The sequence below is a fragment of the Gadus morhua genome, chromosome 3, assembly GCF_902167405.1.
Source record: "Gadus morhua chromosome 3, gadMor3.0, whole genome shotgun sequence".
NCBI lineage: Eukaryota > Metazoa > Chordata > Actinopteri > Gadiformes > Gadidae > Gadus > Gadus morhua.
Genome location: NC_044050.1, coordinates 5046172 through 5060186, shown reverse-complemented (window position 1 = coordinate 5060186; position 14015 = coordinate 5046172). Strand labels below are relative to the sequence as shown.

The 14015-nt window shown below is 40.5% G+C and overlaps 1 protein-coding gene across 5 annotated transcripts in view; it reads left to right on the top strand.

Annotated features, from left to right (window-relative positions):
- Nucleotides 1-341: 341 nt before the first annotated feature.
- The window catches only part of LOC115540764 (glutamate receptor 2), a 69575-nt gene continuing 55901 nt past the window's right edge, over nucleotides 342-14015 (top strand). For 2 of the 5 annotated variants that reach the window (XM_030352329.1, XM_030352327.1), the window contains exons 1-2: nucleotides 352-728; nucleotides 7781-7921. In XM_030352329.1, coding sequence (XP_030208189.1) covers nucleotides 659-728; nucleotides 7781-7921 — 211 coding nt within the window. In that variant the 5' untranslated portion in view covers nucleotides 352-658. Of the gene's footprint in view, nucleotides 729-7780; nucleotides 7922-14015 lie in introns of all 5 variants that reach the window. The other 3 variants (XM_030352331.1, XM_030352330.1, XM_030352328.1) reach the window with 3 other exon arrangements.

Genomic DNA, 14015 nt, shown 5'->3' with positions numbered 1-14015 from the left:
TTTATATTTTGATGTGGGCGTCGACTCCATACAGAATGAGCGTGTTATTATGTTATTATCATGTTCCCTCCAAAAAACTATTGAGAAAGGGCTTCTATGTCAGGTCACACAAAGAAATTATGAAATAATGTAGCGAGTTAAACGTAGGTTTGGTGGGTTAACGTCGACTAGGTTATACCGTAATTACCTCTATAATGGCGCGATGTAATAAAAAGGGTCGCTCAAAAGATTGCAGCGAACGGTGGCTCAATGGACACCCTTGATAGATTGAAGCAGACCAAATCAGTGATGAGACACATATTTTATTGACAAACGCTGCAAACGTTTAATTAGGTTGGCCGTTTCGAGACTATGGGGCGTATTGCGAGTACCTCTACGATGCACAACTGTCGGCAAATCCCGGTCTTGTGTCGTGCTTCTTCGTCTGCAAGTGGCTCATTAGTATTCCTGTAGCGTCCTTGAGACCCACCCCCAGCACCACTGTCAAACAGCGGCAGGGTGCGCACGGTGGAGGAGAGAAGTGATCCAGGTATCTGCAGGGCTCCACTTAGATCTTGTCACGGGACCAAAACCCTCGGCTGTAACTGCTGTTTTTAAACGTGCCGGCCTGTGAAATGGAGGCGATTATTCCTTAAGAAGAGCCAACCTGACGAGGAGGATGAAGCCGCTGCTCTTGTTGATGCTCTTGTGGCGCGGTGGGTTCTGCGGCTCCCCCAGCGTCCAGATCGGTATGTTCTCTTCACCCATCTACTTGACAGCTCACGCTGCTCTTCTTAGCGCTAAACCATTTGACAGTGAAAAATCCTTTCTTTCATTTATTTTCTCACCGTCTGCTGTGTGAAATCGTCTTTGGTTTTGCGCCAAAAAATGACCGAGCGTATGTTGGAGGCTTGTGGCTGCCGAGCAGGCGGCTCGATGATGGTTTATTCAAAACCATATCTAAAAATATTCCTTTTCCTTTTGGGCAATAGTTGGATATACATTCTACATGTGCCTTAAAACGAGAGCGAAACCGGGTGTAGGGAGACAATTATATTTGAACTAAGTAGGCCACTACGGTTATGGGGATGACACATTTTCTCTCTCTCTCTCTCTCTCTCTCTCTCTCTCTCTCTCTCTCTCTCTCTCTCTCTCTCTCTCTCTCTCTCTCTCTCTCTCTCTCTCTCTCTCTCTCTCTCTCTCTCTCTCTCTCTCTATATATTATTTATTTCCTTTTGTATTATTATTTATTTATTTATTTCATTATATATATTTCAACAAGGTCTTTTATAAGACGAATTTTAAAGTTGTAAACATTTTCGAAGTCAGACATGGGTATAGATTTATAATTTTCATATGGCATGACCTCTTAGTCTACGAGGTCTCTTTTTGACCCTTGTCAAAAGCAACTATGAGTATGGGTTAACATTATAACAGCATCTCGTTTTATGGATGAGACTAAATGACACAAACCACGATAATAAACCTAAAGCATACGCTAACAATTGGGTCTAATTCAAATATTATGGCCCTGACAGGCAGCTAGTTATGTGTTTGCCGTCTAGAGATTCTGCTGGAGTTCTGCTACTGCAGTTCGCATTGCGATTATGGGCTTCAGCCATTTTAGCTCCACAACCCATCTTTATGGTTTCGGCTGCACTACTGCTTATTATTTTGTTAGGCATCGATTGCATATGTAGTTAGAATTTGGTTAAATGTAATATGGTTTTAGTAGTCACAAACGATCAGATTAAACATGAAATCATCACCAATGCATTTTATTGTAGTGCATTTGTAACAGATAAAACAATGCATCTCCATACATAAATATAGTAAGGTAGTTTCCCACTACCAGATTTAACATGATCTTGGAACCCAAAAGTACTGAAGTCAGATTCTTGAGACTAGGGTTTAATATATTCGGATGTTCCACTAGTAGACTATTTTTTTTTACTCCGGATGCTGATCTGCTTTAGGACCAAATATAGGTTAGTTCCGTATGAATTGTTACTAAACGACCCCTTAATTGTCCTCATTGAAAATCGACTTAATATTTAACATTACTGCTTATCATTAGCCTATGTTTGGGTTCAGGATATTTGCAGTTGGATATGTTGTATTTATAAAATAAAGAAGAAGGTATAAAGCCTCCTGTCACATTAGTGTAAAGACTAGATTCATGCAATGGACATACATTTAAAATCCACACATTTATATAATTACGTCAGAGACATTGTTTTCCAAAAGAGTATCACACCAAGCAATAAGTGTGACTACCCCAGAGCTATCAATCAACAGATTGTGGTTTAAGATATTGATGAACTATTTACGGATTATTGCTTGTCATCCGAAACAGCTATTGTATTTAGGTAAAAAAGAGTATTGGGAAGTATTTTCTGAATGACTTCTGCTCGATTGTCGCATTATTAGAGATTAAATGGGACAGAATTGAGGTTGCATTCATGCAGACCGTGTCAGTTCAATGGTTATGAAATATTGTCAAATATACGTTGTGTTTGTATAACCTTAAAAATAAATAACACATGAGCAAATAAGGTTCTCCCTGATTTTGTCTGAAGCTGCATACTGAATAGCATAAATAATACATCACTCGGTTGGTAAGTAGAGTGCCGTCATTAATTTTACAAGCTGCCAGCTTGTAAAATGGCAAACCCTGCAACACGTAATATGCCTTCAAAAAAGCATACTTTCTACAGCAGAAAGCAGTACACATATGTACGTAGTACTCCTTTTTGGATGCAGCCGTAGAGACACAGGTTGCATCTGGGCTAAATAAGGCTGGTGGCTCTATACTGCCTGCGCCCACAGCCGTGACATAGTTAACTGCTAGATAAATGTGCCCTGACAAGTTGAGCATGATACTGCAGTGTTATGACAGGTTTTATTCCAGTCATCACTAAGGTTATCAAATACTGATATCTTTGTTAATCTGTTAGTGGTTTTGCCTATTTTATTGACCAAAGAATGCTTGCAGTGATATTTTGAAACCTCAGCATTGAAACCATACCTTCTTTGATACTCTTGTTGTCCCTGCAACTCATTTACTTTCATGAAGCTAAATATTAGTTTAAATTCAAACTAAGCTGACAGGCCAAATTGAGTCCTGTATTAGTTGGTGTGCTATCTCAAAGCCCTCTCAGTAACTACCTCATACATACTACCCCAACTATCTACTACTCTAGACTCAGGGCTATAGCAAGCAATTATAATGCATACATTTTAATAGTTATTTTAACTGAGAAACTGTGAAATCCAAAACTGGAAAGTATGCAGGCTTCTATCACACCTACCAACAGGTTTGGCTATCTTTCTGTCTGACCTTACGAAAATGAATGAAAATAAAATAATTATCATGGTTGTAATGAATGATAGTTGCTAGATCTTGAGTTACATTCCGAGTATCTGGTGACCTTTTGGCAGGTAAACAAGAGAAGGCACTTCATTAGCATGAGTTACTAACCTGCTAATAGAAATTTACCGGACATATTATCAACATTTGAGGTTTCAGTGGGCCGCATATTACGGCAGTTTGGATTTCTAAACAAACAGGGATTTGAAAAAAGCTTGTCCCTCTGTGCACTCCCCATCCTATATTTTTCACCATTGAGATGATGGCGTGTGAGAGCGACGTGTGAGATATGTGATTGATAAGAAGGTGGAATTCCATGACCCGATCAGGCAAGAGATGCAGTGATTTGTCAAAAAATTTGCAGTTTGTAACGACAGGTGCCAGCAGGAATACAACAGATAGGACCCAATCACAGATGGGGAAAGTAAATAAGGAATTAATAAAGGCAACACTATAAAGTTCCACCAACTGGCAAGGAAAATACGAACTACTACAGAACTAGAGATACAAGCAATGACAAAAGCCCAAGACAACATCAACCATCTGACACGGGAACAAAGATTGTGAACTGGTTTATATGTGGAGAGGCTGATGACGGCAGTAGGTGCAGGTGGGGAGATCAATGAGTAAGCTCAGGTGAGGGAAACTAAGTCATGGCAGATATTGTAAGGCAGATTTGGAAAGAAAGGATTCGGCAAGAACTATTGCATTTCTAACAGATTTCCCTCAAACTAGAAAAAGTACAACTTCATATTTTTTTTTGGTGTGCAGCTTGCTCAAAATAAAGGTTTAAGTTGACCTGGTGTATTGGAAATGTTCGTAAGCGGGACATGAAATAGTGCTGTAGATTCATGATGGCTGCTAAGATGTTCTATGTTGCTACTTGAGTGCTTTTGGTGGTTGCTAGGGTGTTATGAACAGTTCCTAGTGTTCCAGATGGTTGATAGGATGTTGATGATAGGACGTTGATGATAGGACGTTGGTGTTAGGACGTAGATGATAGTTCGTTGATGATAGGACGTTGATGATAGGACGTTGGTGATAAGACTTGATGATAGGATGTATGTGGTAGGCTACGTTGATAGTCTGTTGATGATAGGACGTTGGTGATAGGGTGTGGTGATAGGACGTTGATGATAGGACGTTGATGATAGGACGTTGGTGATAAGACTTGATGATAGGATGTATGTGGTAGGCTACGTTGATAGTCTGTTGATGATAGGACGTTGGTGATAGGGTGTGGTGATAGGACGTTGATGATAGGACGTTGATGATAGGACGTTGATGATAGGACGTTGGTGATAAGACTTGATGATAGGATGTATGTGGTAGGCTACGTTGATAGTCTGTTGATGAAAGGACGTTGGTGATAGGGTGTGGTGATAGGACGTTGATGATAGGACGTTGGTGATAGGACGTTAATGATAGGACATTGGTGATAGGACATATTTTTGATTCTTGAATCTGTGTTCGCAAGGGTTAATCATTATATTATATGAATATGACGTAACATGAACCCGATGTCTGTTGCATGTGGATGTGTGGAGCTCCATCGGACCAGTGGTAGATGTTAAAGCAATATTTGACCTATTTGGCATGTTGCATTAATTCTCTGCAAAAAGGGAGACATTCTGTCAGCCATTTGGACCCCTTTATTTGCATTGAGTTTGCCAGGATATGTTCTTTAAGCACAACGTTAGGTGTATCTAATGAGGTCCTTGTAGAGTATTTTGTCGTCTGTCAGTTACATGTTTATCATAACTTTTTAGGATTATTTGACTTTGCAGAATCTTTGTCATTGTGGCAGTTGACCGTAGGGCTGGGCGATATGACCAAAATATCATATCCCGATATAGGTCATTCATATCCCGATAACGATATATATCACGATATAGCACATTTTCTGTAAATTCAATGAATAAATAGTTTACATAAAATGACCACATGGAAAGGCCTGCATGCAACAAAATATAAAATATGAATGTATAAATATAAAAAAGTAAATAGAAAACACTTTTTTGGTTGGTTTTCAAAAATATTAAAGCCAACCATACCAATAGTCTTTAACAGTAGAACTTTGTATTGTAGCGGCAAACAAAAATGAATACAGGCCTAACATAAATATTGGTACATAAAATACGAAATGTAAACATGGAACACTTTCAAGTTAACTCTCTCTGTACTGTTTGTCGTGATTCATTGGTAGGTGGTAAAATAGGTTTGTGGTGTTTGAGTCTGGGGAGGGGAACGGTTTGCGGCATACTTTACAAAGTACGTTTTTCTGGTCCGTGTCCGACTTTTCAAACCCAAACCATGTCCATGCGATAGAAGTAGCCCCTCTTTTAGGTACGAGCTCTCTTTGTCTTGGCTGGTCGTCGGAGTTCTTCTCCTGTTCAGAATTGTCACGTTCACTCTCCTCCATGTTTGTTTGTTTGTTTGATAAAAACGATCGAGCATAATATGAAACGATAGACATTTTTATATCATCACACGATATATATCGTCATATCGCCCAGCCCTAGTTGACCCTGCTGTTATCTCTGAGCTCTACACAAGGCAATGGTTTAGGTTGTACAGACCAGTTTATTCGAGCATTTCGCAAACGCTTGCAGGTAGAACAGACGTTACATTCTGGCGTCAGAGCTCCATGTGTCTGGTGATATCGGGTTATCCTGTATGCCCGCCTTGATTGCCATATGCACCAGAGGTGTGAAGCCTCACCCGTCCCAGACTCTAATGAGTCTGACTCAGGCCCTTTGAGGCAGCTTAAACCAGCCGTCAACAAGCCCTGGATATATTCTGTGCCAGTTAGCCTGAAACCTGCCTTTTGAGTTCTTAGTAACATTACCATTAACTGAGGAGCCTGAGGGTTAACGTAGTTAATGTTGACATCACTGCCACTGCCGTTTGCCTTTACGTTAGTCCTTTCGGGTTCCAGTGTTTCTTTCCGATCAGGTTCCGCTTAAAGGGACACTGTGTAGAGTTTTAAGTAATGTATTTGCTAAAATCAGTGTCTTCGTTCAGAAATATGTCCTCATTGGTGCAAAATTACCTCTGCCAATAATCTGATTTATCCTCCTGAGCGAAGAATTTCTTTTGTATTTACATTGAACGGGTAAGTCCTAAGGAGGACCCTAACCCTAACCCTTCCGGCTCTATGAAAAACTATAACGGCTGAGAGGGACATAAAGCACTACGCGGTACTAACTAAGGCTAAACGAGTTTTCGCTCAGAGCCAGCGTGACTGTAACTTAGATGGAGCAAGCAGGTTGCAACGCACATTTGAAGAAGCGAGGCGCTGGAGAGAACTGTTTGAATGCAAAATACAATTTTACCAAGAGATGGGAGAAATTCCTACAAAGTGATCCTTTAAAGTGATGAAAGGTTAGATTTACGATTTAGCGAGCGGTTCATGTTTGCATGCCTTCAAGTTCGAATAAAGGTCCGCACAGGGTTAACAACAAAAAAAAAGCTTTGTAGAGTAGGGGAATGCTTCTAAGAATCTTCTGCTTCTGTCTGATCAGTCAACTAGCAACAGATGTTACATTTCAAACCCTAATACTGGAAATTGCCATTTCTTGGCATATTTGATTCAAATTATAGCGCTTAGATCCTATAGTTAGGCAATAGATCTAGCCTATGTCACATTTTAACAGGCCTCAACAATTGCATTAGCGTTTTATAGGCCGCTTTATTATATGTTGGATCTAATGAGAGATCTTTGCCCGCAAATGTAAAAAAATGAAAAAGAAAATCTCCAAAACTATGTGCATGTGTATTCTATTCACACTGAGCACCAATGTGATCTTAAGCCGGGAACAAATCGGTCTACATGCTTCGAGTCTAGCGGTGTTAACTGAAATTGAAACACCGAAACAATGACATTAAAGCGGGCAAAAAGTGAAATTATGCCGTTGGGTTTCACCAGTTAACACGTTAGACCCACAGTGACTTGGACCGATGAGTAAGACTTTCGCTCCCCGCTTTCGATCGCTTTATTACACTTCATGGGCTTTGAGGACATAAAAAAACACAAATCCAAACGGCAGGTATTTGAGATCTTCTGCTAAATTGAATGGTTCCACATTTGTTCTATACGCTGAAACGCATCATTAAAATATATAAAAAAGATTTAATCATTCAAACACTTCTACATTGTCCATTTCTATGACTTTTGTCAATGGTCGGTTGTGAGACTGGGCACCCTCTAAATTCATAGATGTATGAAGTCTACCATTATTAGACATTGATCTTAATGTAAACTTATTTATCTTTTCTTTTTTTTTGATTTTATTCGACTATCAATCTTACTTGTTACTCTTTAGTGAAATAAATAGACTCCTTGTGTGTTATCTTCCTCTTCCTTCACATTTAACCCAAAATGTATTTTGCAGATTTTTTAACAAATATATTTGTATTCCTCTTCCCCAGGTGGATTATTCCCAAGGGGGGCCGATCAGGAGTACAGTGCATTCAGAGTCGCTATGGTCCAATTTGGAACAACAGACTTCAGACTTACGCCACACATCGACAATTTGGAGGTGGCCAATAGTTTTGCTGTCACTAACTGCTGTAAGTATTTGAAATTTGGTTGAATAATTACTTGATTAAGTGTCTCTGCAGAGGGACAAATATCTCTGACTGATCACACTCAACCCAATCTACCGTGAAGATCTTGTTCTGGTGATAACATTATTATGACCAATGCACGCACAGATTACTGTCCTGTTGTTAATTGTCAGTGGATCTGAATACGTTTATGAACGTTTGACCATACATGTTGAAAAGATCTACCATGTTTATATATTTTACTTATATTCTTCATTTGCGACTATGAAGGGATTTTCTTCTTTGCAGCGTCAATATATACATTGGTTATGTATTGGTTATTGTATGTGTTTGGAGCTTCGGAGGCTGTTTCTATCCTACACTATACTCAGATCTCTGAGAGTAGAGTTTTAGGTCATTTTTAAGTCATTTATCAATTGTGCATAAGAGGTTCAAAGACTATAGATCGGAGACGGTTATGTTAGTTTATTAACATACATTTTTGTCACGCTAGTTCAGTGAACTGAGCTGAGAACTGAGCAAGACCTGAGCAAGCTGCGTTGCCAAGTGTTTTTGTAGAGGTCAGGCAGAACTTACCTTCATTTGGAGATGTAAGCATTCAACCTTCAACAACCGGTGTTGATTTCCAGAGTATTTCAGTTACTATAACGTTAACTGTCCGATCTGCTCCAAGGGAGTCGAGTACTTCCTGAGAGTGTTTAATTCATCTGGCTGCTGGCTTGTTCGGATCTTGAAATGTTTCCAGGGGTATATTGGCTCGCACATCTACTTGAAACATAATATTAGAACCTATGCACATACTTTCCTGGAAGTGTACCAAACATTCTTAATTGGCACCAAAAATGCTTTAATTTGTAAATTAAATTCCTTAGACATCTCTGTTGATCAGACACTATCCCAACTTCAGAAATACAACACAGACTCACAAAATAAAAGTTTTATCAAAAACCAACATGGAAACTTGCTTTACAGCAACGTTGCAGAAAATCTTTTGCTGTAAAGTCAAATATTACGTTGTGTTCTCCTTAAAGGACAATACACTGCTCTGGGTGATCAAACCATCATAACCTTCTCTCTTGGCTTCACTAAAACATCCCTTGCCAGGATAAACTCCCATAAAGACGTTTCTCCTGAAGAGGATAAAGGGCACTCTTACCAATACCTATACCGGTATTGTACTTTAGAGGGTAGGTGATCCCCGTGTTGTAGCTCAAAGCCAATTACTATACATTTAAAAATTCTCAGGGGGGTTGCGAGTTTCATGGGGGGGTGTCATAAGACTGAGTTGCTATCCCTTTTTTTATGGCTGATGCAAACTTTGTGATCTTTTCCTTATCTAGAAAGGCAAGGCATCGTTGAATATATTTATTTTCTTTTTTATTCAGCTCATAGCACAATCAATTTCTCTAATTACCGTTTCCTACAATACCCATAAGCCACTATGCGTTTCAGCCCGAAACAGTTGAAATCGGTTAGCAGCTAGTTGCTAGCGCTATCAAAGATGACTGTCTATTCTGATTCTGAGAATGATGGCATCACAACATTTTGGCCTATTCAACAGTAAATAATAATGATACATTTTGAATATTATATCATTAGGGTGAATTATTTTTCAAGTAACCTTAGTCTTTTGATGTAATTCTTTAAGTCTATTATGAGTTCAGTCACCAGGCTACATAGCCGAGCCATTGGCTAATTACAATTACTCTATGGTAAACCTCACTCCCTGACCCTTAAGAGCGCTATCATTTGCTGACCCAAATCAGGTTGGCTATTGTAAATGTGTATTGTTATTAATACCATTGTCAAGATTGCTTAAAAATCCAAGTCTTTAGTTATACCACTATCGATACTTTTCTATAATTTAGTTGAAAGAAGAACTGTATAGAACTGTATAGTCTGTGACTGTTCGATTTCTGATCAGAATTAAATCCAATATGTAATAATATAAAATAAACACTGCTGATGCTGGGCATTGCCTTGTAATGGGGTTCTGGCCGGTGAGCAGGCTGGTAACCATCAGGGGTGTCCAGGCATCCAGTCACACAGTCACCGCAACGTACAAAAACAGACTGAATTATGGTAAACTGGGGCAGGGTGGACAGAAAACATGGAGGCAACCTCTAATCTAGTGCCTAGCAGCAAACCCGGCTCACCCAGTCGCAACAGCAGCTGAGGGCACCCCTAGGCGCCAGACTGGCTTTGTATATCTCAGCAGAAGCAGCCTCCCTGATTACAGATGGCAGACTATTCTATAGATAGTGCGCTCAATAGGGGAAGGCTCTGTTTCCTTCTGATTGCTTCTTAACCTTTAGTATTGAAAGAAGGCCAGCTCCCGAAGACCGGAGGGGCCAAGAAGGACTATAAGGAAGGATAAGGTCCTTCTGGTAGGATGGTGCTAATCTGTGCAAGGCCTATAGGTTTAGGTAAGCAGTAGCACCTTAAAATCCGAAGCTGCAGTTATTGGGATCCAGTGGAGAGAAGCAAGAATAAGTGGAATTTTATGCTCAAATGTTATCTTTCTAGTTAATAGTCTTTTCAGCTTTTTGTGGTAACAATGTTTACAGTAGTCATCAAGTTCTTGGGATGATGACCCCAGGACTTGTCTGGCCATGCAAGAGGATAGACTTGAAGTTTATTCTAACATCATTATATATCTCTGAGTCTAAGGCTCAATCTAAATGAATGTGTAAGGGCTGGCCAAGACATCTATATGCATAACCCAGTATGAAAATACTTGGCTTGTGGAGGGCTGCTTGCTTTCGCAAATGGAATATTTAGTACTGGTAAAAATATGTGAGTTTTGTCCTAAACTCTATTAACATGTTTAAAATTGGTGTTTCCAACTGCACCTCACTGTACAACTTGCTTCCATTATGAGTTCACAACTTCTGCTTTATGACAATAATGTTGCAGCAAGTCAACTTAACTCTAGAATGGACCAGCCTTTTCTGTCTTGACCAATCAGTCTCCCCGAATAGATGAAGTAAGTCTTTCTTTCAAATAGTTAAATGTTGTATGACAGTGACTTACAGGACTCTAGGCTGAGCGGGTTCTGATGAGCCCACAGCCAGAGCTCGACCGCAGCTCTGTGAAGGGAACAGGATGGAACAGGACGGACCCCCCCCCCCCTTGTCTTTTTAGATATACCGCGGCTGACATGCTGTCTGTTCCGATCAGAACATGGCAGCTGCACAGATGAGAGAAATATAACAACCCTTTCCTCATGGTGGAAAGTTCAGACACATGGATGTGAGCAGTAGGGGGTACCAGCCCCTCGCCTCAGACCAAGTGGGAGTGGCACATCCCCCCGCAAACCGTCACGGAGGAATCAGTAAAGACCTCCAGGTCTGACATCGCCTCCCCAAGGGAAGCCCCCAACATCTAGGTCCACTGACGTTGAGCGGGATACCGTGAGAACCTTGAGTTGTAATGCCTGCGATCCAACCTCTGGCGAGCTAACCACCGCTGTAGTTGGTGCACAAAAAGCAGTCCAGAGTCAACATCAGGTGGCCATCGGCCCCCGAAGGGTCATGATAGAATGTGGTGTCACTTTTCCGCAAACGTCAACAGGACAGCACTTTGCCGCGGGGGGGAGAGTTTCTCTGAACTAGTTGCTGAGTCGAGGTTAAGTGAGTGTGTGTGGATGACGTCTAGTTTAAGCAGCCTCACCTGACTGAGTCGGATTCGACTCGGTGAGACTTCACACCTGTCGCACATTGAGTAATCAGTGTGCACACTGGAAACCAGCCATCTCCACACACACTCAGGGAGAATTCTCCTACATGGTAACATGGAGCACCATTGTCATGCATCAATGTCTGCAACCTTACAATAAACCGGTCCAACAACCCGTGTCCTCGTCTGGAGGAGCCCAGCAAAAGTCACCTTGGTGGAGTTTAGCAAAGAACAATGTCAGAGTAATATATCACCGCAATAGTATCTGTTCTCGCCGCTCCTCCTAATGGTTCTAATCTCCCCTGACCTCTTGGGAACTAGGAGTCAAACCCTTGGCTTGCATGGCTCAAAATTACCATTTCTCTATGGATTTATTTATTTTTTGTCCCTAAAACCAGTGACATTCTTAGATTGGATAGAGTAATAGTTGTTGGTTATTTCCATATTCATGTTTATTGTACATTCAGTGTTCACTGTTTTTGATTTTGTTAATATATCAAGTCAGGTACATAGGCTACTTTGGGTCTTATGGTGTTGATATTGATAGTATCTACCCTGAGGAGCTTTTTGTTTAGTTACCATAATGCATTTTATTAGGTGTTGTTTTGAACGCAGGCCCCTGCCTTTAAAAACGAGAGATAAACCAGCTCAAGGATGAGAAGTTCTTAGTAGTGTTTTATTGAAGCCTGGTGTTGTTGTGTTACAATGTGGATGTTTGCTTTAACGTGCATTGATGTGTAGCTTTGGAAAGTGTGGCTCGTCGTAATTAGGTGAGTGCTGCATGCAGCGCTCAACTATTGTTCTTCTCAGGTTTCTTTCTTTCTTTCTTTCTTTCTTTCTTTCTTTCTTTCTTTCTTTCTCTCTCTCTCTCTCTCTCTCTCTCTCTCTCTCTCTCTCTCTCTCTCTCTTTCTTTCTATTATTGGGTGTCAAGCAACTATGTTGCGAGACAACCTATTGTTTACTTACAAATTCTTATTATTATACTGCCATTGGAGTCAATGGCAGCCCATAGAACCGCTTGGTGAAAAGTTGTGAAATTTGGCACACTGGTTCAGGACAGCCCCATTAGCCCATTAACTCAATCTCAGGTCTCTAGCCCAACAGCTCTAGCGCCACCAACAGGTCAAAGTTGGACATGCATTCATGTTCATAACTTTCGACCCATTCGACCAATATTCACAAACCAGGTATCATTGGATTCCTTGAACCAAGCCCAGTTCAACAAACCCTATGACTAGGCCTGTCACGATAACAAATTTTTCTGGGCGATTAATTGCCCCAGGAATTATTGCGATAAGCGATAATATTGCCGTTTTTCAACTAATATAATGATAAAGTACACCCTTTCGAAGATCAATAAACCTTTATTTTTAAAGAACACTGGAACTGGACTGCTGGAAGACATTTAAAATATCCTGAATAAATTAACAAAACAACCAAAAACAATCTATTATTAACAAAAAATGCTCTTGAATAAAAACCAAACACCACCAAAAACAATAAATAAAATTGAAACACTAAATAAAAAGGATGTAAACACGATTGCGCCACGACTCCGCCTCCCACACAGACAATGCAACAAGTTAGTAGCCGCGTTTACATGGCATATCTGATCCGCATAGATTTCTATGCGGCATAGATCTGTTCCTAAAATGTGTTCCGAATGTACTGTATACATGGCAGTAACAAAAGTGTCCGTTCTGTCTCTCGCGCACGCCTGACACATCTCTGGACCGGCGGCGACATAATGGATGTCTTCTCACTATCGGGGATTTTAAATTAGATTTTAATGAAAGCACAGCAGGAGAGAGCTTTTCTCTCCCTGCTCCTTCAATTAAGAAGGAGGAGGACAGCGCAGTAACGTCAATTTCTCGTCAGATCTTTATATTTACCTTAAAGTGGAAATGAAGCACTGAGAACTGTGTCAATTTTTTGTTTGTTTTTTCATTTTTGGAAACACATGGATTTTCATCAATACTGAAATTCAAGTAGTTTCACCGTAAAATGACATGTTTATAACGACTTTCGCCTCTAGGGCGCAGCCATGTTTTAAAAACGCAGGCGCTACGTCATCAGAATGGTTGGCTCTTTAAAATAAACATGTCGGATATTGGAAGAAGAACAGGGGGGTCCTTTTGTATTGCCCCTGGCTGTTCAAACGAATTTTATCGGTTAAAGGAGAGCGGTAGAATAGTTCATTTCCATGTAATTCCCGTCAAGAAGCCTGAAGTGCTCCGAAGATGGTTAGCTGCATTGAAACGCCTCAGCCCCCCAATGGGACCAGGGCAGAGAGTATGTAGCGACCACTTTATAGAGGCTGATTACATCGAAGAGGGAGCTTTTTCTGAAGATGGGAGATTTGTTCGCCGTCCCACCAATCGCCTGAAGCCAGATGCTGTGCCAACTATTTTTAATTTT